This window comes from Heterodontus francisci, chromosome 23 (genome assembly GCF_036365525.1).
Source record: "Heterodontus francisci isolate sHetFra1 chromosome 23, sHetFra1.hap1, whole genome shotgun sequence".
Taxonomy (NCBI): Eukaryota; Metazoa; Chordata; class Chondrichthyes; order Heterodontiformes; family Heterodontidae; genus Heterodontus; species Heterodontus francisci.
Genome location: NC_090393.1, coordinates 51,959,592 through 51,982,666, shown reverse-complemented (window position 1 = coordinate 51,982,666; position 23,075 = coordinate 51,959,592). Strand labels below are relative to the sequence as shown.

At 48.2% G+C, this 23,075-nt stretch overlaps 1 protein-coding gene across 1 annotated transcript in view; it reads right to left on the bottom strand.

Moving 5' to 3' along the window:
• Positions 1–1,091: 1,091 nt before the first annotated feature.
• Positions 1,092–23,075, bottom strand: part of LOC137383008 (transmembrane protein 233) — a 60,391-nt gene continuing 38,407 nt past the window's right edge. The window contains exon 3 of the mRNA XM_068055596.1: positions 1,092–1,170. Coding sequence (XP_067911697.1) covers positions 1,108–1,170 — 63 coding nt within the window. The 3' untranslated portion in view covers positions 1,092–1,107. The remainder of the gene's footprint in view (positions 1,171–23,075) is intronic.

The following is a 23,075-nucleotide window of genomic DNA, read 5'->3' as shown; positions in this document are numbered from 1 at the left end:
CGAGGGGCTGAGTGGCCTACTCCTGCTCCGAATTCATATGGTCGTATGTAGAATGGGCATAAAAATGGCAGAAGGTATTTTGTGTCAGTAAATGGGAGGCGGTACATCTTGGCTTCTTGAAAAATATTATTGGAGCAAGCTGGATTGTTTGGAGTTGCGAGTTCACCTTCACGAGTCCTTTTAAAAGCTGCACCTCAAATGGATAAGTATGGATCACTGGTTTAATGGCATGAGGTATAGATTATTAAAGTTTGGATACAATGGTGAATCTGTATAAACCTTAGTAAGACCATAATTGGGGAACTGTGTGCAGTGTTGGGCTCCATAATGTAGGAAGGATGTTGAGGCAAAAGAGAATGAATAGCACAGATTCACTAGGATTCTCTGAGAACCATTTCAAAACTTCACAGTAATAGTCGCTTGTAGTCTCCCACCTTCCACCCTGTCACAGACCTTCCCTTTTGTTTTCCCCCACCTCCCTCGTCTCTGCACTTGCTTAAAACCTGTTATCTGTAACTTTTTCCAGTTCTGATGAAGGGTCACAGACCTGAAACGTTAACTGTTTCTCTCTCCACAGATGCTGCCAGACCTGCTGAGTATTTCCAGCACTTTCTGTTTTTATTTCAGATTTCCAGCATCCGCAGAATTTTGCTTTTGGATAACTTACTTAATTGTTTCACAGTTCTAAATGAATCATTCAATTATAATACATAATGCACATTAAATGTTAACTGCTACAATACTAATGCACAAATATAACTGTTTCGGCATATAATGCATATTTTGTATTACTTACAGTTCACAATGCACATTAAATCTTAGCTGCTACGGTAAGTAATTAGGGGCTGGATTTTACGTGCCGTTGGAAGGCAGGTTTTCTGGTGGAGGGGTCGGAGAATCGGCACAGATTCGTTCGCCACGGAACCCAACGCTGTAATGCCGGGTTCCAATTCTTTTTGGAGACGGTGAAGTTCCATGGTGGTACCTCCGCCATGAAGCGAGGGGATTGTAGTTTAAATATGCTAAATACAGTTTTGCAAGCATTAGTATATAATTCGGTGGGATCCTACTACCAGACATTCGCAATCTTCTGCACGACAGCGGCACTCACGTGCCTTCACAGTCCCGTCTTTGAAAAGCTGGTGCCACCGAGGCGGGAGTTCTTGGTGCCTGCAAAGGTTAGGTAGGTGATGCGTTGTTATCTTCGTGAATATTTTTCGACATCGGACACTGCCACTAAACTCAATCTGCAGATGTGAGGGAATGGGGGAGCTCTGTAAGTGGGTGCTGTGGGGGAGGGGGAAGAGGGAACTCCAAGTCAGTATTGTGGGGGAGGGGGAACTCTAAGTGGGTACTGTGGGTGGAAGGGGGAAGGGGGAGCTCTGTAAGTGGGTACTGTGGGGGAGAGGGAAGGGGAAACTCTAAGTGGGTACTGTGGGGGGAAGGAGGAACTCTAAGTGGGTACTGTGGGGGGAAGGGGGGAAGGGGAGCTCTGTAAGTGGGTACTGTGGGGGAGAGGGAAGGGGAAACTCTAAGTGGGTACTGTGGGGGGAAGGGGAGCTCTGTAAGTGGGTACTGTGGGGGGGGGGGAAGGGGGAGCTCTGTAAGTGGGTGTGGTGGGGGGGAGGGGGAACTCTGTAAGTGGGTGCGGTGGGGGGGGAGGGGGAGCTCTGTAAGTGGGTACTGTGGGGAAAAGGGAAGGAGTTACTCTAAGTGGGTACTCTGGGGGGAAGGGGGATCTCTAAGTGGATACTGTGGGGGGGGGGGAAAGGGGGAACTCTGTAAAAGGGTGCTGTGGGGGGGGAGGGGGAGCTCTGTAAGTGGATGCTGTGGGGGGGGGGAAGTGAGCTCTGTAAGTGGGTGCTGTGAGGGGGGGAAGGGGGAGCTCTGTAAGTGGGTGCAGTGGGGGGGGGGGAAGGGGGAGCTCTGTAAGTGGGTACTGTGGGGAAAAGGGAAGGAGTTACTCTAAGTGGGTACTCTGGGGTGAATGGGGATCTCTAAGTGGGTACCGTGAGCGGGGGGTGGGGGTGAAGGGGGAGCTCTGTAAGTGGGTACTATGGGGGCGGGGGAAGGGTTGAAGTCTGCAATCCAACATCAGGAGACTCCATAAACACGTCGCCAATGCCACCCTTGCCACATGATTTTGGAAGGACTGCTGCCGTCATTACACTAAGCGGCTGCCTGCTGGGTCATCGCAGCAGTGCAGCTGAAAACATCACAGGCAGGACCGCCGCCATTTTGCACACCCACAACCGATAACAAAATCCAGCCTTCGGAGTGACCCTTTGGCTTAGTTGTTGCATGCCCATCTCTTGAGTCAGAAGGTACAAGGTTTGAGTCCCGCTCCATCTAGGTAATTGGAGACTGGAGCTCCAGCTCTGAATTCTGGTTTGAATCCAGCAGGATACCCTTGTCCTGTGGGTGTGGTTATCTCTCCCTCATTGTATGGATTATGGGAGCCCATAAAACCCTCCCACCATATAGGAATAACCATAACAATAAAGATGGTTATGGCCATGAAATGAACATTCACATTGCAGCCTGTCAGACTGATAGTCAGCTTGCAAATCCTTCCACTAATCCAAGGGAAGAGTATGAAGATGAAAAAAAAATAACATCCTTGGAACAGTACCCCATAAAACTGACTAAAGAGTTGCCTTAAAGATTTAAAAGGGAATGCCCTGTAAACTGCCTGGGTATAGCCATACAATATGGAGTTCAGCTGTTGAACTGAATACAGGCTTCCAAATAGTTAAAACGGGTTTTTAAGTAATTAACTCATCCAGTCATTGTCCCTTGCTCAGATCCAGGGGAGAAGTCCTTATCATGTCTTAAACAGCTCACAATCACTAATATTTATGTGGCTCCCTTTGTTAAAGGTGAGACCTGAAGGTACGGGGTTTATAGAAGTGGAGATGACCACTATGGAGGTCCATGATTTAGTACTAACTTGTTGGGGATGATTGACAGAAAAAGGGGTGAGCACTTCTGACACATGGATCTCTCAGAATGGGAGTTTTTGTTTCTCTGTGGTCTGTGCTTTCTGGTTTCTTGATGATTTAGCAAGAAATCTTGTGACAGCTTGCAAGTAACCTAATAGTTAGTAAATTAGTAAATGGTTAGTAAATTAATTTCAATTCAAACTGGTTAGTGTAAGATATTGTTCAACAACAATTTGCATAGTAAAATACACATTAATGTGGGCAGCATGACGTTGAGAAATATGAGGGATCAAGGATAGCTGCTTGGAGTACACCAGAGGTTACTTACTGCGTGGAAATGGGAAGAGAAGCCATTGATTCAATAGTTAGGGGAAGAGACAGGCATTTCTGTGCTGCAGGCATGAATCCAGGATGGCATGTTGCCTCCCTGGTGCTAGGATCCAGGATGTCATTGAATGGCTGCAGCGCACTCTGAGGGGGGAGAGTTAACAGCTAGATGTCATGTTCCATATCAGAGTCATTTACGGCACAGAAGAAGGCCATTCGGCCCAATGAGTCCATGACGACTCTCCACGGAGCTATGCAGTCAGTCCCACTCCTCGGCTCAATCCCCATAGTCCTGCAAGTCTATCCCTCTCAAGTGGCCATCCAACTTCTTCTTGTCTCTGCTTCCACCACCCTTGGGGCAGCGAGTTCCAGGTTATTACCACCCGCTGCGTAAAAAAGTGTTTCCTCATATTCCCCCTGCATCCTTTGCCCAAAACCTTCAATGTGGGTTCCCTAGTCCTTGTACTATTTGTTAATGGGAACAGTTTTTTCTTGACTAACTTATATAATCTGTCATAATCTTGTACACCTATATTAAACCTCCCATCAATCTCCTTTGTTCTGAGGAGAACAAAACCCGTTTATTCCAACCTAAACTTGTAACTAAAATCCTCTATCCCTGAAAACATTCTGGTAAATCTCCTCTGCACCCTCTCAAGGGCCTCCACATTCTTCCTAAAGTGTGAAGACCAGAACTGGATGCAATACTCTAGTTGGGGCTTAACCAGAGCTTTATAAAGGTTCAGCATAACTTCCCTGATTTTGCACTCTATGCCTCTATTTATGAAGCCCAAGATTCATATGCTTTACTAATCACTCTCTCAATATGTCCTGCCTTCAAAGATCTATGCACATGCATCCCAAGTCCCTCTGTCCCTGCACACTCTTTAGAACTGTGTCATTAAGTATAAATTGCCTATCCCTATTCCTTCTGCCAAAATGCATCACCTCACACTTGTCAGTATTAAATTCCATCTGCCACCTGTTTGCCCATTCTGCTAGCCTATCTATGTCCTGTTGCAGGCAGTTCATATAATCCTCACTGTTTGCCACACGTCTAAGTTTGGTGTCATCTGCAAATTTTGAGATTCTACTCTGTATTCCAAGATCTAAGTCATTTATATATAGCAAAAAAAAGCAGTGGTCCCAGCACTGACCCTTGGGATATGCCACTGTCTACCATCCTCCAGTCTGAAAAGCAACCATTTACTCCAACTCGCTGTTTTCTGTCCTTAATTTTTTTATCCAATTGGACACTGACCCTCCTATTCCATGAGCTTCAGTTTTGTTAACTAGCCTTTTATGTGGTACTTTCTCAAATGCTTTCTTAAAATCCATATGAACAACATCCATTGCATTCCCTTCATCAACCTTCTCTGTTACTTCATCAAAAAATTCAATTTGATTAGTCAAGTATGACTTGCAAACTCATGCTGGCTATCCATAATTAACTTGAACCTCTCCAAGTGTCTGTTGATATTTTCCTTGACTACTGTTTCTAAAACCATACCCACCACCGACGTTAAACTAATTGGCCTGTAGTTGCTAGGACTGTCCTTACATCCTCTCTTAAATAAGAGTGGCACATCTGCCACTCTCCAATCCTCTGGCACCTCCCCCATATCTAGGGAAGATTGGAAGATTATGGAAAGTCCTTCCGCTATCTCCATCCCCACTTCCTTCAGCAACCTGGGATGTGAGCCATCTGGACCAGGTGACTTATCCACTCTAAGCATAGCCAGCCTTTTTAGTACCTCTCCCCTCTCAATTTTATCCTATCCATTGCCTCTACTCTTTCTGCTTCTACTGATATTTTGTCAGCCTCCATTTCCCTCCTGAACACTGATACAAAGTGCTCATTTAGCACAATAAGCCTTGCCTTGCACCTCTAAGCATGTATTACCCTCTCTCTTCCTAATGGGCCTCGCTCCTCCTCTTACCACTTGCTTACTATTTTCATGCCAGTAGAAGATCTTTGGGTTCCCTTTTATGTTGACTGCCATTCTATTTTCATATTGTCCAGTCTTATTTTCCTCTTCATCTTCCCTCTGAAATAACTGTATATGGCCTGTTTCTCACTTGATGAGTCCATCTAACATGGATCATACACCCTCTTTTTTTGTTTCATCATCATCTCTATCTCCCTCATCAACCAAGGAGCCCTGTTCTTGGTTCCCTTATCTTTCACCCTTGTTGGAATGTTACGAGCCTGTACCTGAAGCATCTCTTCCTTATAGGTGACCCATTGTTTGATACAGCTCTTCCTGACAGTCTTTGGTTCCATTTTACTCTGACTAGATCCGTTCTTCCAATCTAGGCATTCTACCTTATTTTGTTCCTTGTTTTTCTGCATTACTAGTCTAAACCTTATGATACGATGATCACTCTTACCCAAGTGCTCCCCCACAGACACTTGGTCCACCTGGCCCACCTCATTTCCCACTACCAAAGGCATAGGTAGAAAGAAGAATGAAGACGTGCAGGCAGATTTTAAGGAGCTAGGAAAGAAATTAAAAAGTAGGATCTCAAAAGTAATAATCTCTGGATTACTCCCAGTGCCTTGTGAGTAGAAAATGGGAGGATAGTGCAGATGAATGTGTAGCTAGAGAGATGATGCAGGAGGGAGGGCTTTAGACTCCTGGGCTGGAATTTTACGCTGAGCGGACGGGAGCCGGACTCCGATGTAAATGTCGGTGCCGAACCCGCTTCCGCCCAGCCTGGGGATCCGTCCCGTATTTTACGGATCCCCAGGCTTTAATTGGCCCAAGGCGGGACTTCCACCCACTTGAGCGAGGAGGTCCCGCCTCAGTGAGCTGCCGGCCAATCAGCGGGCCGGCAGCTCTTAGTCTCAGCAGCGCCACTAGGAGCGGTGGCCACTGCTGGGACTGCAGCCCAGCCGACCGAGGAGGATACCAAGGAGCCGGGACTGAAGGTAAGTTTGGGTTGCCTCACCAGGGGAATCGGTCGTGCCCTGGTGAGGCTAAGGTAGTCGTTTGGGGGGAGGGGGGCATCTTGGAACCCAGGGTTGGGTTGGGAGGCGGGGGCAGCCCTCAATCGGGCACCCTGTGCTCAACCGGGGTGCGGAAAGGCCGGCAGCTATAGCTGGGCGGCCTTTCATGTCCCCGGCACACCCGCTTGCCAGGGGTAAAATACCCATGGAGACGGGCAAGGGCCCTTAAGTGGCTGTTAAGTGGCCACTTAAGGGTCTTGATTGGCCTCGGGCAGGCGGGCCACTTTGCACCCCCCGCCAACCTCCCCCCCCCACCCCGCCGGATCTCAGTAAACTTGGTTGGAGACAGAATCGGGACAGCTAGGCCTCCCGGAGCCTGCTGCTCAATTTGACGCCGCCCAAACGCCACATCCGACCCGCTGGGGCAGCGTAAAATTCCGGCCTTGGTGTACATGGGACCTTGAAAAGCTCAATGGGTTACACCTTAATGGGATTAGGACCAATATTGTGGCAGGGCAGTTTGCTGGTGCTGTTGGGGAGGGTTTAAGTTAGCTTGGCAGGGGAATGGGAACCTGAGTGTAAATGCAGTAGAGAGAGAAGAAATGGCAGGCATAAAATCAGTAAGCAAGTGTAGAAGGCAGAGGAAATAAAGGCTAGGAAATAGACAACAAAGGAGTTGTTCAGTGATTAGTGGTATTATACATCAATGCATGGAGTCTAGTGAATAAAACAGATGAGCTGAGGGAACAGATAGACACTTGGAAGTATGATGTAGTTATTGTTGAAACATGGCTTAAAGAAGGGCAAGAATGGCAGCTCAACATTCCTCGTTACAGGGATTTCAGGCGGGATACAGAGGGGCATAAAAAAGGAAGGGGGGGTTGTAATATTGGTTAAAGAAACAATCACAGCTGTGAGGAAGGATATGTTAGAACAGGGGCCACCAACAAATAGATCACAAGCTATTGGTAGCTTGCTGTTGGTCTCTAAGTAGCTCGCATAAAGCTTTGAAAAATTGCACTTAACAAGAAACGTTTTCCTTATAAAAAGAAAAAAAAACTACATGTGAGTAAATGTAGACTCTATCAGTAGTATATTACAATGTACCCCTCTGTATAATGGAGATTATTTGATGTGTCTCTGCTCTTTGACCTGACGCTCTCCTCGTGCCAATTGTTTTGATTCTAATTGGCTCCCACTGAGCACCGCTCCATCTGTCCCGTGCTCTCCAACCAATCACAGCAGACCTAATATCCGCTGGTCTCACGGCCAACCAATTAGACGCATTGTTTCTTAACAAGGCCAGGTGAGCACGTCTTCGGATAACAGTCTGTTCCTGGAGAGAGCAGCCAGACCCGGGGAAGAGCCTGTTCCTGGAGGGAGCAGTCGGATCCGGGAAAGAGTCTGTACCTGGAGGGAGCAGACGGACCCAAGGAAGTGTTTGTTCCCGGAGGGAGCAGCCGGACCCGGGGAAGGGAAAAGGTTACCAAAAACTCCAATTATGGACGCTGACATTTCGAAGCCGACTGACCAACAAGCATCTGAACGACTCTATCAGGGTTGCCCTCTCCAGTTACAAGCCGAGTTTCTCAGGATTGGTGGACAGCACGCAGTGTCAAGTATCACACTGAAATAAAGTTAAGATTCGTTTTCCTTCATATTAACTATAATATTATAATGTAATTATAATAGGTACATATTTAGAACAAAGAACAAAGAACAGTACAGCACAGGAACAGTCCATTCGGCCCTCCAAGCCTGCGCCGATCTTGATGCCTGCCTAAACTAAAACATTCTGCACTTCTGGGGTCCGTATCCCTCTATTCCCATCCTATTCATGTATTTGTCAAGATGCCTCTTAAACGTCGCTATCATACCAGCTTCGACCTCCTTCCCTGGCAGCAAGTTCCAGGCACTCACCACCCTCTGTGTAAAGAACTTGCCTCGCACATCCCCTCTAAACTTTGCTCCTCTCACCTTAAACCTATGTCCCCTAGTAACTGACTCTTCCACCCTGGGAAAAAGCTTCTGACTATCCATTCTGTCCATGCCACTCATAACTTTGTAAACCTCTATCATGTCGCCCCTCCGCCTCCGTCATTCCATGAAAACAATCCGAGTTTATCCAACCTCTCCTCATAGCTAATGCCCTCCAGACCAGGCAACATCCTGGTCAACCTCTTCTGTACCCTCTCCAAAGCCTCCACGTCCTTCTGGTAGTGTGGCGACCAGAATTGCACGCAATATTCTAAGTGTGGCCTAACTAAAGTTCTGTACAGCTGCAGCATGACTTGCCAATTTTTATATTCTATGCCCCGACCGATGAAGGTAAGCATGCCGTATGCCTTCTTGACTACCTTATCCACCTGCGTTGCCACTTTCAGTGACCTGTGGACCTGTATGCCCAGATCTCTCTGCCTGTCAATACTCCTAAGGGTTCTGCCATTTACTGTATACTTCCCACCTGCATTAGACCTTCCAAAATGCATTACCTCACATTTGTCCGGATTAAACTCCATCTGCCATTTCTCCGCCCAAGTCTCCAACCGATCTATATCCTGCTGTATCCTCTGACAATCCTCATTACTATCCGCAACGCCACCAACCTTTGTGTCGTCCGCAAACTTACTAATCAGACCAGCTACATTTTCCTCCAAATCATTTATATATACTACAAACAGCAAAGGTCCCAGCACTGATCCCTGCGGAACACCACTAGTCACATCCCTCCATTCAGAAAAGCACCCTTCCACTACCCTCTGTCTTCTATGACCGAGCCAGTTCTGTATCCATCTTGCCAGCTCACCTCTGATCCCGTGTGACTTCACCTTTTGTACCAGTCTGCCATGAGGGACCTTGTCAAGGGCTTTACTGAAGTTCATATATATAACATCCACTGCCCTTCCTTCATCAATCATCTTCGTCACTTCCTCAAAAAACTCAATCAAATTAGTGAGACACGACCTCCCCTTCACAAAACCATGCTGTCTCTCGCTAATAAGTTCGTTTGTTTCCAATTGGGAGTAAATCCTGTCCCGAAGAATCCTCTCTAATAGTTTCCCTACCACTAACGTAAGGCTCACCGGCCTATAATTTCCTGGATTATCCTTGCTACCCTTCTTAAACAAAGGAACAACATTGGCTATTCTCCAGTCCTTTGGGACCTCACCTGTAGCCAATGAGGATGCAAAGATTTCTGTCAAGGCCCCAGCAATTTCTTCCCTTGTCTCCCTCAGTATTCTGGGGTAGATCCCATCAGGCCCTGGGGACTTATCTACCTTAATGCTTTGCAAGACACCCGACACCTCCTCCTTTTTGATAATGAAATGACTGAGACTATCCCGCGTTATCCAAGGTTCCCGAAACTTGCCAAACTTATCCTTCTTCCTCACAGGAATATGCCGGTCCTGGATTCTAATCAACTGACGTGTGCATTTATCAGTCCATATTTTTTCAATATATGTTTATGTGGCTCGTGATATTTTTCGTTTATCAGAAGTAGCTCGCACTAAAGAAAAGGTTGGCGATCCCTGCATTAGAAGGATCATCAAATGAGGCAGTATGGGTTGAACTGAGGAACAAAAAATAAAGGGCGATCACATTGCTGGGATTATACTATAGACCCCCAGAGGGAAGTAGAAGAGCAAATATGTGAGCAAATTGCTGAGAAGTGCAAAAACAATAGACAGTAATAGTAGGGGATTTCAGCTACTCTAATAATAATTGGGATAAAATCAGTGTGAAAGGCACAGAGGGTTCAGAATGCTTAAAAAGCATTCAGGAAAGCTACTGTAGCCAGTACATAGCAAATCCAACAAGAGTTCTGGAATTATTTTCAGGAATTTTTAATTCAGCTAGTTGGAACATAATTATGGAAAAGGTGGAAATACAACAGGAGTTAAAGTTCTAAATTGGGGTAAGGCCAATTTTACTAAACTGAGATGTAATTTAGCAAAAGTGGACTGGAAACAGCTACCTGAAGGTAAATCAGTGTCAGAGCAGTGGGAGACATTCAAAAGGGAGATTCAAGGCATTCAGAGTAAACATGTTCCCACAAAGAAAAAGGGTGGGATGACCAAATCTACAGCCCCCTGGATGTCAAGGGGCTTACAGGGTAAGATAATACAGAAAAGTAAAGCTTATGTCAGAACTCAAGATTACAGAAAACCGAGAGAAGGAAAGAAAGTGGAGGGATGAAATCAAAAAGGAAATCAGGAAAGTAAAGAGAGGGCATGGAAGAATATTGGCAAGAAAAATCAAGGAGAATCCAAAAATATTTTATCAATACATTAAGCGTAAGAGGAAAACTAAGGAAAGAATAGGGCCCAAAAAGATCAAAAAGGTAACCTATGTGTAGGAGTGGAAGATATTGGTATGGCTCTTAATGAATACTTTGCATCTGTCTTCATCAAAGAGGGTGACGATGCAGATATTGTAGTTAAGGAGGAGGAGTGTGAAGTATTGGATGTGATAAACATATGGAGAGAAGATGTATTAAGGGGATTAACATCCTTGAAAATAGATAAGTCACCAGGGCTGGATGAAATGTACCCCTGACTGTTAAAAAAAAACAGTGAGAAAATAGCAGAGGGTCTGACTATCATTTTCCAATCTTCGCTGACTACAAGCATGGTGCCAAAGGACTGGAGGACTGCTAAGGTTGTACCATTGTTTAAAAAGGAGCAAGATACAGACAGAGTAATTACAGGCCAGTCAGCCTAACCTCGGTGGTGGGTAATGAATGAAACAAATTCTGAGGGATAGGATAAATCGTCATTTGGAAAGACATGGATTAATCAAGGATAGTCAACATTGATTTATTAAGGAAAGGTCGTTTCTGACTTACTTGACTGAATTTTCTGAGGAGGTAACAAGGTGGGGTGACAAGGGTAGCAAGTTTGATGTAGTCTACATGGATTATAGCAAGGATTTTAACAAGGTCCTACATGGAAGACTGGTTAGAAAAGTAAGAGCCCATAGGATCCAAGGGACCTGATCGGAGGTGGCAGTGGAGAAGACAGTCATAGGGCTGGAGTTTGTTCTCAGCCCGATGTCAGTTTGCATGGCAGTGGGCCGGAGAATCGGAACGGCAGTGGCTGTCACGGAACCCACGGGATTGCTGGGCCCAATCTTCCTGGCGGTGGGGAAGCTTTGTGATGGCCTATCCACCACCGCTCTGCGACAGGACCTTGGTTTAACTATTTAAAATATCCATTACCATGTCATCCGCCACGATCGTCCCATTCGTTCCCCATCTACAGCGCGACTTGCGACACTCACGTGCCTTCACTTACCCATCCGGGTGAAGCTGGCACCATTGAAGAGGGGAAGGGGTCTCTGCTGCATTCTGAGTATATTGCGGGGTTGTGGGGGGTGGAGAAGGGTCAACTCTGCATTCTGAATATAGATGGGGGGTGGGGGGGGGAGAAGGGGTCAAGTGTGCATTGTGTAAAAGGATAAGGGGGGGAAAGGGCAACTCTGCAATATTTAGTTCTTTTAAAAATGGCGCCAGTACCTGCTCCAGCATCAGGTGATATTGTGAATGGCGCTACCAATGCCGCCCCACCACGTGATTGTGGGGGAGGGGTGGCCTCCGTCAATATGTTAAGTGGCTGGACGCCGCATAATCACGGCAGCGCGGCCCCTGTGCGGGGCAGCCACTATTTTCTGCACCCACCGCCATTCCCGGTGGTGGGACAATAAAATCCAGTCCATCGAGTCATTTACAGCATCGAAGGAAGCCATTCAGCCCATTGAGCCCATGCTGGCTCTCCATGGAGCAATCCAGTCAGTTGACCCCAATCCCCCCAACCTGCTCGATCCCCGTAGCCCTGCAAGTTTATTTCCTTCAAGTGGCCATCCAATTTCCTTTTGAAGTCACCGATTGTCTCCGCTTCCACCACCCTGGTGGGCAGCGAGTTCCAGATCATTACCATTCACTGCTATAAAAAGTAAAGGGGAGAGGGGGGAAGAGTGTGGACCTGAGTAGAGAATGAGAGAGAGAGAGAGAGAGTGGGGGAAGAGTCCGGACCTGAGCAGAGAATCAGAGAGAGAGAGAGAGAGAGTGAGAGTGAGTGGGGGAGGGAAGAGTGTGAACCTGAGCAGAGAATGAGAGAGAGAGAGATAGAGAGTGGGGGAAGAGTGCGGAGCTGAGCAGAGAATAAGAGAGAGAGAGAGAGAGAGAGAGTGAGAGTGAGTGGGGGAGGGAAGTGTGTGAACCTGAGTAGAGAATGAGAGAAAGAGAGAGAGAGAGAGTGGGGGAAGTGTGGACCTGAGTAGAGAATGAGAGAGAGAGAGAGAGAGTGGGGAAGGGAAGAGTGTGAACCTGAGTAGAGAATGAGAGAGAGAGAGAGAGAGAGCAAGTGGGGGAGGGAAGTGTGTGAAACGGTGTAGAGAATGAGAGAGAGAGTGGGGGAAGAGTGCGGACCTGAGTAGAGAATGAGAGAGAGAGAGAGAGTGGGGGAGGAAAGAGTGTGAACCTGAGTAGAGAATGAGAGAAAGAGAGAGAGAGAGAGTGGGGGAAGTGTGGACCTGAGTAGAGAATGAGAGAGAGAGAGAGAGTGGGGGAGGAAAGAGTGTGAACCTGAGTAGAGATTGAGAGAGAGAGAGAGAGAGAGTGGGAGAAGAGTGCAGACCTGAGCAGAGAATAAGAGAGAGAGAGAGAGAATGGGGGAAGAGTGCAGACCTGAGCAGAGAATAAGAGAGAGAGAGAGTGTGGGGGAAGAGTGCAGACCTGAGCAGAGAATAAGAGAGAGAGAGAGAGAGTGGGGGAAGAGTGCGGACCTGAGCAGAGAATAAGAGAGAGAGAGAGTGGGGGAAGAGTGCAGCCCTGAGCAGAGAATAAGAGAGAGAGAGAGAGAGAGAGTGGGGATAGAGTGCGGACCTGAGCAGAGAATAAGAGAGAGAGAGTGGGGGAAGAGTGTGGACCTGAGTAGAGATTGAGAGAGAGAGAGAGAGAGAGAGTGGGAGAAGAGTGCAGACCGGAGTAGAGAATGAGAGAGAGAGAGAGAGTGGGGGAAGAGTGCAGACCTGAGCAGAGAATAAGAGAGAGAGAGAGAGAATGGGGGAAGAGTGCAGACCTGAGCAGAGAATAAGAGAGAGAGAGAGTGTGGGGGAAGAGTGCAGACCTGAGCAGAGAATGAGAGAGAGAGAGAGAGTGGGTGAAGAGTGCAGACCTGAGCAGAGAGTAAGAGAGAGAGAGAGAGAGTGTGTGGGGGAAGAGTGCGGACCTGAGCAGAGAATAAGAGAGAGAGAGAGTGGGGGAAGAGTGCAGCCCTGAGCAGAGAATAAGAGAGAGAGTGGGGGAAGAGTGCAGACCTGAGCAGAGAATAAGAGAGAGAGAGAGTGTGGGGGAAGAGTGCGGACCTGAGCAGAGAAGAGAGAGAGAGAGTGGGGGAAGAGTGCAGCCCTGAGCAGAGAATAAGAGAGAGAGAGAGAGTGTGTGGGGGAAGAGTGCAGACCTGAGCAGAGAATAAGCGAGAGAGAGTGGGGGAGGAGTGCGGACCTGAGCAGAGAGAAAGAGAGAGAGAGGGAGTGGGGGAAGAGAGCGGACCTGAGCAGAGAATAAGAGAGAGAGAGGGAGTGGGGAAGAGAGCGGACCTGAGCAGAGAGTAAGAGAGAGAGAGAGTGTGGGGGAAGAGTGCAGACCTCAGCAGAGAATAAGAGAGAGAGTGAGTGTGAGGGAAGAGTGCAGACCTGAGCAGAGAATAAGAGAGAAAGAGAGTGGGGGAAGAGTGCAGACCTGAGCAGAGAATAAGAGAGAGAGAGAGAGAGTGTGGGGTAAGAGTGCAGACCTGAGCAGAGAATAAGAGAGAGAGAGAGTGGGAAAAGAGTGCAGACCTGAGCAGAGAATAAGAGAGAGAGAGAGAGAGTGGGGATAGAGTGCGGACCTGAGCAGAGCGAAAGAGAGAGAGAGGGAGTGGGGGAAGAGAGCGGACCTGAGCAGAGAATAAGAGAGAGAGAGGGAGTGGGGAAGAGAGCGGACCTGAGCAGAGAGTAAGAGAGAGAGAGAGTGTGGGGGCAGAGTGCAGACCTCAGCAGAGAATAAGAGAGAGAGTGAGTGTGAGGGAAGAGTGCAGACCTGAGCAGAGAATAAGAGAGAAAGAGAGTGGGGGAAGAGTGCAGACCTGAGCAGAGAATAAGAGAGAGAGAGAGAGAGTGGGGATAGAGTGCGGACCTGAGCAGAGAATAAGAGAGAGAGAGAGAGTGTGGGGCAAGAGTGCAGACCTGAGCAGAGAATAAGAGAGAGAGAGAGAGAGTGTGGGGGAAGAGTGCAGACCTGAGCAGAGAATAAGAGAGAGAGAGAGAGAGAGAGTGGGGATAGAGTGCGGACCTGAGCAGAGAATAAGAGAGAGAGAGAGTGGGGAAAGAGTGCAGACCTGAGCAGAGAATAAGAGAGAGAGAGAGAGAGTGGGGATAGAGTGCGGACCTGAGCAGAGAGAAAGAGAGAGAGAGGGAGTGGGGGAAGAGAGCGGACCTGAGCAGAGAATAAGAGAGAGAGAGGGAGTGGGGAAGAGAGCGGACTTGAGCAGAGAGTAAGAGAGAGAGAGAGTGTGGGGGAAGAGTGCAGACCTCAGCAGAGAATAAGAGAGAGAGTGAGTGTGAGGGAAGAGTGCAGACCTGAGCAGAGAATAAGAGAGAAAGAGAGTGGAGGAAGAGTGCAGACCTGAGCAGAGAATAAGAGAGAGAGAGAGAGAGTGAGGATAGAGTGCGGACCTGAGCAGAGAATAAGAGAGAGAGAGAGAGAGAGTGTGGGGCAAGAGTGCAGACCTGAGCAGAGAATAAGAGAGAGAGAGAGAGAGTGTGGAGGAAGAGTGCAGACCTGAGCAGAGAATAAGAGAGAGAGAGAGAGAGAGTGGGGATAGAGTGCGGACCTGAGCAGAGAATAAGAGAGAGAGAGAGTGGGGGAAGAGTGCAGACCTGAGCAGAGAATAAGAGAGAGAGAGAGAGAGAGAGAGTGTGGGGGAAGAATGCACACCTGAGCAGACAATAAGAGAGAGAGAGAGAGTGGGGGAAGAGTGCAGACCTGAGCAGAGAATAAGAGAGAGAGAGTGTGGGGGAAGAGTGCGGACCTGAGCAGAGAATAAGAGAGAGAGAGAGAGTGGGGAAAGAGTGCAGACCTGAGCAGAGAATAAGAGAGAGAGAGTGTGGGGGAAGAGTGCGGACCTGAGCAGAGAATAAGAGAGAGAGAGGGAGTGGGGTAAGAGTGCAGACCTGAGCAGAGAATAAGAGAGAGAGAGAGAGAGAGAGAGTTTAGGGGAAGAGGGCGGACCTGAACAGAGAATGAGAGAGAGTGAGAGAGAGAGTGTGGGGGAAGAGTGCAGACCTGAGTAGAGAATAAGAGAGAGAGAGAGTAGGGGAAGAGTGCGGACCTGAGCAGAGAATAAGAGAGAGAGAGAGTGTGGGGGAAGAGTGCAGACCTGAGCAGAGAATAAGAGAGAGAGAGAGTGGGGGAAGAGTGCAGACCTGAGCAGAGAATAAGAGAGAGAGAGAGAGAGTGGGGATAGAGTGAGGACCTGAGCAGAAAATAAGAGAGAGAGAGAGAGAGAGTGGGGATAGAGTGCAGACCTGAGCAGAGAATAAGAGAGAGAGAGAGAGTGTGGGGGAAGAGTGCAGACCTGAGCAGAGAATAAGAGAGAGAGAGTGTGGGAGAAGAGTGCAGACCTGAGCAGAGAATAAGAGAGAGAGAGTGTGGGGGAAGAGTGCGGACCTGAGCAGAGAATAAGAGAGAGAGAGAGTGTGGGGGAAGAGTGCAGACCTGAGCAGAGAATAAGAGAGAGAGTGAGAGAGAGAGAGTGGGGATAGAGTGCGGACCTGAGCAGAGAATAAGAGAGAGAGAGTGTGGGGGAAGAGTGCGGACCTGAGCAGAGAATAAGAGAGAGAGAGAGAGTGGGGAAAGAGTGCAGACCTGAGCAGAGAATAAGAGAGAGAGAGTGTGGGGGAAGAGTGCGGACCTGAGCAGAGAATAAGAGAGAGAGAGGGAGTGGGGGGAGAGTGCGGACCTGAGCAGAGAGTAAGAGAGCAAGAGAGTGTGGGGGAAGAGTGCGGACCTGAGCAGAGAATAAGAGAGAGAGAGGAAGTGGGGGAAGAGTGCAGACCTGAGCAGAGAATAAGAGAGAGAGAGAGAGAGAGTTTAGGGGAAGAGGGCGGACCTGAGCAGAGAATGAGAGAGAGAGAGAGAGTGTGTGGGGGAAGAGTGCAGACCTGAGTAGAGAATGAGAGAGAGAGAGAGAGAGTGGGGGAAGAGTGCAGACCTGAGTAGAGAATGAGAGAGAGAGAGAGCGAGTGGGGGAAGAGTGCAGACCTGAGCAGAGAATAAGAGAGAGAGTAAGTGTGGGGCAAGAGTGCAGACCTGAGCAGAGAATAAGAGAGAGAGAGAGAGTGGGGGTAGAGTGCGGACCTGAGCAGAGAATAAGAGAGAGAGAGAGTGTGGGGGAAGAGTGCAGACCTGAGCAGAGAATAAGAGAGAGAGAGAGAGTGGGGGAAGAGTGCAGACCTGAGCAGAGATTAAGAGAGAGAGAGAGAGAGAGAGAGAGAGTGTGGGGGAAGAGTGCAGACCAGAGCAGAGAATAAGAGAGAGAGAGAGAGAGAGAGAGAGAGCGGGGATAGAGTGCGGACCCCAGCAGAGAATAAGAGAGAGAGAGAGAGTGTGGGGGAAGAGTGCAGACCTGAGCAGAGAATAAGAGAGAGAGAGAGTGTGGGGGAAGAGTGCAGACCTGAGCAGAGAATAAGAGAGAGAGAGAGAGAGAGAGTGGGGATAGAGTGCGGACCTGAGCAGAGAATAAGAGAGAGAGAGAGTGGGGAAAGAGTGCAGACCTGAGCAGAGAATAAGAGAGAGAGAGAGAGAGTGGGGATAGAGTGCGGACCTGAGCAGAGAGAAAGAGAGAGAGAGGGAGTGGGGGAAGAGAGCGGACCTGAGCAGAGAATAAGAGAGAGAGAGGGAGTGGGGAAGAGAGCGGACCTGAGCAGAGAGTAAGAGAGAGAGAGAGTGTGGGGGAAGAGTGCAGACCTCAGCAGAGAATAAGAGAGAGAGTGAGTGTGAGGGAAGAGTGCAGACCTGAGCAGAGAATAAGAGAGAAAGAGAGTGGGGGAAGAGTGCAGACCTGAGCAGAGACTAAGAGAGAGAGAGAGAGAGTGGGGATAGAGTGCGGACCTGAGCAGAGAATAAGAGAGAGAGAGAGAGAGAGTGTGGGGCAAGAGTGCAGACCTGAGCAGAGAATAAGAGAGAGAGAGAGAGAGTGTGGGGGAAGAGTGCAGACCTGAGCAGAGAATAAGAGAGAGAGAGAGAGAGAGAGTGGGGATAGAGTGCGGACCTGAGCAGAGAATAAGAGAGAGAGAGAGTGGGGGAAGAGTGCAGACCTGAGCAGAGAATAAGAGAGAGAGAGAGAGAGAGAGAATGTGGGGGAAGAATGCACACCTGAGCAGAGAATAAGAGAGAGAGAGAGAGAGAGAGAGTGTGGGGGAAGAATGCACACCTGAGCAGACAATAAGAGAGAGAGAGAGAGTGGGGGAAGAGTGCAGACCTGAGCAGAGAATAAGAGAGAGAGAGTGTGGGGGAAGAGTGCGGACCTGAGCAGAGAATAAGAGAGAGAGAGAGAGTGGGGAAAGAGTGCAGACCTGAGCAGAGAATAAGAGAGGGAGAGTGTGGGGGAAGAGTGCGGACCTGAGCAGAGAATAAGAGAGAGAGAGGGAGTGGGGTAAGAGTGCAGACCTGAGCAGAGAATAAGAGAGAGAGAGAGAGAGAGAGAGAGTTTAGGGGAAGAGGGCGGACCTGAACAGAGAATGAGAGAGAGTGAGAGAGAGAGTGTGGGGGAAGAGTGCAGACCTGAGTAGAGAATAAGAGAGAGAGAGAGTAGGGGAAGAGTGCGGACCTGAGCAGAGAATAAGAGAGAGAGAGAGTGTGGGGGAAGAGTGCAGACCTGAGCAGAGAATAAGAGAGAGAGAGAGTGGGGGAAGAGTGCAGACCTGAGCAGAGAATAAGAGAGAGAGAGAGAGAGAGAGAGTGGGGATAGAGTGAGGACCTGAGCAGAAAATAAGTGAGAGAGAGAGAGAGAGTGGGGATAGAGTGCAGACCTGAGCAGAGAATAAGAGAGAGAGAGAGTGTGGGGGAAGAGTGCAGACCTGAGCAGAGAATAAGAGAGAGAGAGTGTGGGAGAAGAGTGCAGACCTGAGCAGAGAATAAGAGAGAGAGAGTGTGGGGGAAGAGTGCGGACCTGAGCAGAGAATAAGAGAGAGAGAGAGTGTGGGGGAAGAGTGCAGACCTGAGCAGAGAATAAGAGAGAGAGTGAGAGAGAGAGAGTGGGGATAGAGTGCGGACCTGAGCAGAGAATAAGAGAGAGAGAGTGTGGGGGAAGAGTGCGGACCTGAGCAGAGAATAAGAGAGAGAGAGAGAGTGGGGAAAGAGTGCAGACCTGAGCAGAGAATAAGAGAGAGAGAGTGTGGGGGAAGAGTGCGGACCTGAGCAGAGAATAAGAGAGAGAGAGGGAGTGGGGGGAGAGTGCGGACCTGAGCAGAGAGTAAGAGAGCAAGAGAGTGTGGGGGAAGAGTGCGGACCTGAGCAGAGAATAAGAGAGAGAGAGGAAGTGGGGGAAGAGTGCAGACCTGAGCAGAGAATAAGAGAGAGAGTTTAGGGGAAGAGGGCGGACCTGAGCAGAGAATGAGAGAGAGAGAGAGAGTGTGTGGGGGAAGAGTGCAGACCTGAGTAGAGAATGAGAGAGAGAGAGAGAGAGTGGGGGAAGAGTGCAGACCTGAGTAGAGAATGAGAGAGAGAGAGAGCGAGTGGGGGAAGAGTGCAGACCTGAGCAGAGAATAAGAGAGAGAGTAAGTGTGGGGCAAGAGTGCAGACCTGAGCAGAGAATAAGAGAGAGAGAGAGAGTGGGGGTAGAGTGCGGACCTGAGCAGAGAATAAGAGAGAGAGAGAGTGTGGGGGAAGAGTGCAGACCTGAGCAGAGAATAAGAGAGAGAGAGAGAGTGGGGGAAGAGTGCAGACCTGAGCAGAGATTAAGAGAGAGAGAGAGAGAGAGAGAGAGAGTGTGGGGGAAGAGTGCAGACCAGAGCAGAGAATAAGAGAGAGAGAGAGAGAGAGAGAGAGAGAGGGGATAGAGTGCGGACCCGAGCAGAGAATAAGAGAGAGAGAGAGAGTGTGGGGGAAGAGTGCAGACCTGAGCAGAGAATAAGAGAGAGAGAGAGTGTGGGGGAAGAGTGCAGACCTGAGCAGAGAATAAGAGAGAGAGAGAGAGAGAGTGGGGTTAGAGTGTGGACCTGAGCAGAGAATAAGAGAGAGAGAGAGTGTGGGGGAAGAGTGCAGACCTGAGCAGAGAATAAGAGAGAGAGAGTGTGGGGGAAGAGTGCGGACCTGAGCAGAGAATAAGAGAGAGAGAGAGTGGGGGAAGAGTGCAGACCTGAGCAGAGAATAAGAGAGAGAGAGAGTGTGGGGGAAGAGTGCAGACCTGAGAAGAGAATAAGAGAGAGAGAGAGAGAGAGAGAGTGGGGATAGAGTGTGGACCTGAGCAGAGAATAAGAGAGAGAGAGAGAGAGTGGGGGAAGAGTGCGGAACTGAGCAGAGAATAAGAGAGAGAGAGAGTGTGGGGGAAGAGTGCAGACCTGAGCAGAGAATAAGAGAGAGAGAGTGTGGGGGAAGAGTGCAGACCTGATCAGAGAATAAGAGAGAGAGAGTGTGGGGGAAGAGTGCAGACCTGATCAGAGAATAAGAGAGAGAGAGTGTGGGGGAAGAGTGCAGACCTGATCAGAGAATAAGAGAGAGAGAGTGTGGAGGAAGAGTGCAGACCTGATCAGAGAATAAGAGGGAGAGAGTGTGGGGGAAGAGTGCAGACCTGATCAGAGAGTAAGAGAGAGAGAGTGTGGGGGAAGAGTGCAGACCTGATCAGAGAATAAGAGAGAGTGTGGGGGAAGAGTGCAGACCTTATCAGAGAATAAGAGAGAGAGAGTGTGGGGGAAGAGTGCAGACCTGATCAGAGAGTAAGAGAGAGAGAGTGTGGGGTAAGAGTGCAGACCTGATCAGAGAATAAGAGAGAGAGAGAGAGTGTGGGGGAAGAGTGCAGACCTGATCAGAGAGTAAGAGAGAGAGAGTGTGGGGGAAGAGTGCAGACCTGATCAGAGAGTAAGAGAGAGAGAGTGTGGGGGAAGAGTGCAGACCTGATCAGAGAATAAGAGAGAGAGAGAGAGTGTGGGGGAAGAGTGCGGACCTAACTGGAGGCAGCAGCAGTGGCAGTGTTCCTTCCACAGTGTATTGCCATAAGTGACATCACAGGACAGCAGGTAGGCAATTAGTTGGTGAGTATTAAGGTTTTTTCTTCTAAACTAGGGCAGTGGTTTAAACTAGGACAAGAAAACTATAAGGTATTGTATTAAATTTGTATCTTAACTAATTAAACTAATTAATATAACATAATCGGACAAAAAGGGAGGCCCGCGAGCAGAACAGCACTGACTGTGAGTCTGAATCAAATTGGAGGGAAAAAGCAATGATACTGTCCAGGTGTCACGTTGAGTGAGTATAGTGGTAAACTTTTATTTTAAATTAATCAACAATAATGAAAGACTAAATCAATAAAATAGTATGAAAACTAATACAATTAGTTAAATTATCATACAATTACGATCAATGTTCAATTAATTAATCGTATGTAGAGGTAAAAATTAAATTAAATAAAAAGGTTAGTAACACTAATAGGGCTCTAAATATTTCAGTAAATTAAAATCTGAGGTGTATCGATAATAAGAGTAAGTGAAACATTTAAGTTAACTCCCATAAAATAAAGGGAAGCAGCTTACTGGTGAGTAGCTGTTCAGTCTTTCGTTAAGTTTTAAGTTTATTTCTATTAAGTCAGTTAATAGTGCAATAAACAGAGGGATGGCAGGACATCTCAGTCCCATGGAATGCCCATCCTGTTCCATGTGAGAACGCCAGGGCACTTCTCATGACCTGGACAACCATATGTGTGGGAAGTGTCATGAGCTTGAGCTCCAAGTTTTGGAGCTTCGGTGACAGCTGGCGACACTGTGATGCATCAACGAGTTGGGAGTTTTGTGGATAGCACATTTCTGGATGTGGTTGCCCCGCAGCTTAAGGGTGTGCATGGAAAAAGGGAATGGGTGATGGCCAGGCAGTCAAAGAGGAACAGGCAAGTAGTGCACGAGTCTTATAAGTGCAACTTTCTCTCTCGCCAGTATTCAGTTGGTGAGAATGGTGGTTCCTCTGGGGAGAGCAGCCAGAGTCAAGTTCATGGCAGTACGGCTGGCTCAGCTGTACAGGGGGGCAGGAGGAAGAGTAGGAAAGCAATAATGATAGGGGATTCTAGGGAAACAGATAGGCATTTGAGCAGCCACGGTCATGAATCCAGGATGGTATGTTGCTTCCCTGGTGCCAGGGTCAAGGATGTCACTGAGCAGCTGCAGACCACTCTGAGAGAGGGTGGGTGAACAGCCAGGCAATATCAGTACCAACAACATAGGTAGAAAAAGGGATGAAGTACTGAAGGCAGATTTTAGGGAGCTACAAAGGAGACTAGCAAGCAGGACCTCAAAGGTGGTAATCTCTGGATTACTCCTGCTGCTACGCGATAATGAGTATAGAAATAGGAGGATAGAAAAGGTGAATACATGGCTGGGGACATGGTGCAGTGGGGAGGGCTTTTGATTCCTGGGACATTGAGATTGGTTCTGCGGGAGATCGGACCATACAGGCTAGATGGGCTGCACCTGGATAAGAGCCAGGAAGGACCAATGTCCTTGTGGGGTGGTTCGCTAGTGCTATTGGGGAGGGTTTAAACTAAGTTGGCAGGGAATGGGAACCAGACGGTAACATTAGAAAGAAAAACAAGGTGTGCAAAGAATTGGGAGATACAGATAGCACTGGAGTAAGAAATTGTAAATTATTAATTGGGGTCAGAATAAGAGGGAATGCAATAAGGTCTAAATTAGGTTTTCAGTGCATGGATGCAAAAGCATGGAATGTGGTAAATAAAGTTAGTGAGCTGTAGGGGCTGACAGACATGTGGGAGTATGATGTTGTGGCAATAACAGAGATCTAAAAATAGGCAGGACTGGGTACTAAATATTCCTGGATACAAGGTGTTCAGGAAAGATAGGGAAGGAAAGAAAGGAGGAGGGGTGGCAGTATTGATTGATAATATTACAGAGCTGGAGAGAGAGGATGTCCTAAAGGAGTCAAGGGCAAAATCCATTTAGTTTAGGCTAAGAAACAATAGAGATACTATTACACTACTGGGTGTATTCTATAGGCCTCCAACTTGTGGGAAAGATATAGAGGAACACATTTGCAAGGAAATTTCAGAGAGGTGCAAAAATTATAATGCAGTTATAATGGGGGACTTTAGTTATCCTAATATAGACTGGGATTGTAATAATGTAAAGGGCAGAGATGGGGAAGAGATTCTAATGTGTGTTCAGGAGAATTTTCTACATCAGTATGTTTCCATTTCAATAAGGAAGGAGGCATTGCTGGATCTGGTTCTAGGGAATAAGGTGGGCGGCACAGTGGCGCAGTGGTTAGCACCGCAGCCTCACAGCTCCAGCGACCCGGGTTCAATTCTGGGTACTACCTGTGTGGAGTTTGCAAGTTCTCCCTGTGTCTGCGTGGGTTTTCGCCGGGTGCTCCAGTTTCCTCCCACCACCAAAGACTTGCAGTTGATAGGTAAATTGGCCATTATAAATTGCCGCTAGTAGAGGTAGGTTGGAGGGGAATATAGGGACAGGTGGGGATGTGGTAGGAATATGGGATTAGTGTAGGATTAGTATAAATGGGTGGTTGATGGTCGGCACAGACTCGGTGGGCCGAAGGGCCTGTTTCAGTGCTGTATCTCTAAATAAAAAAT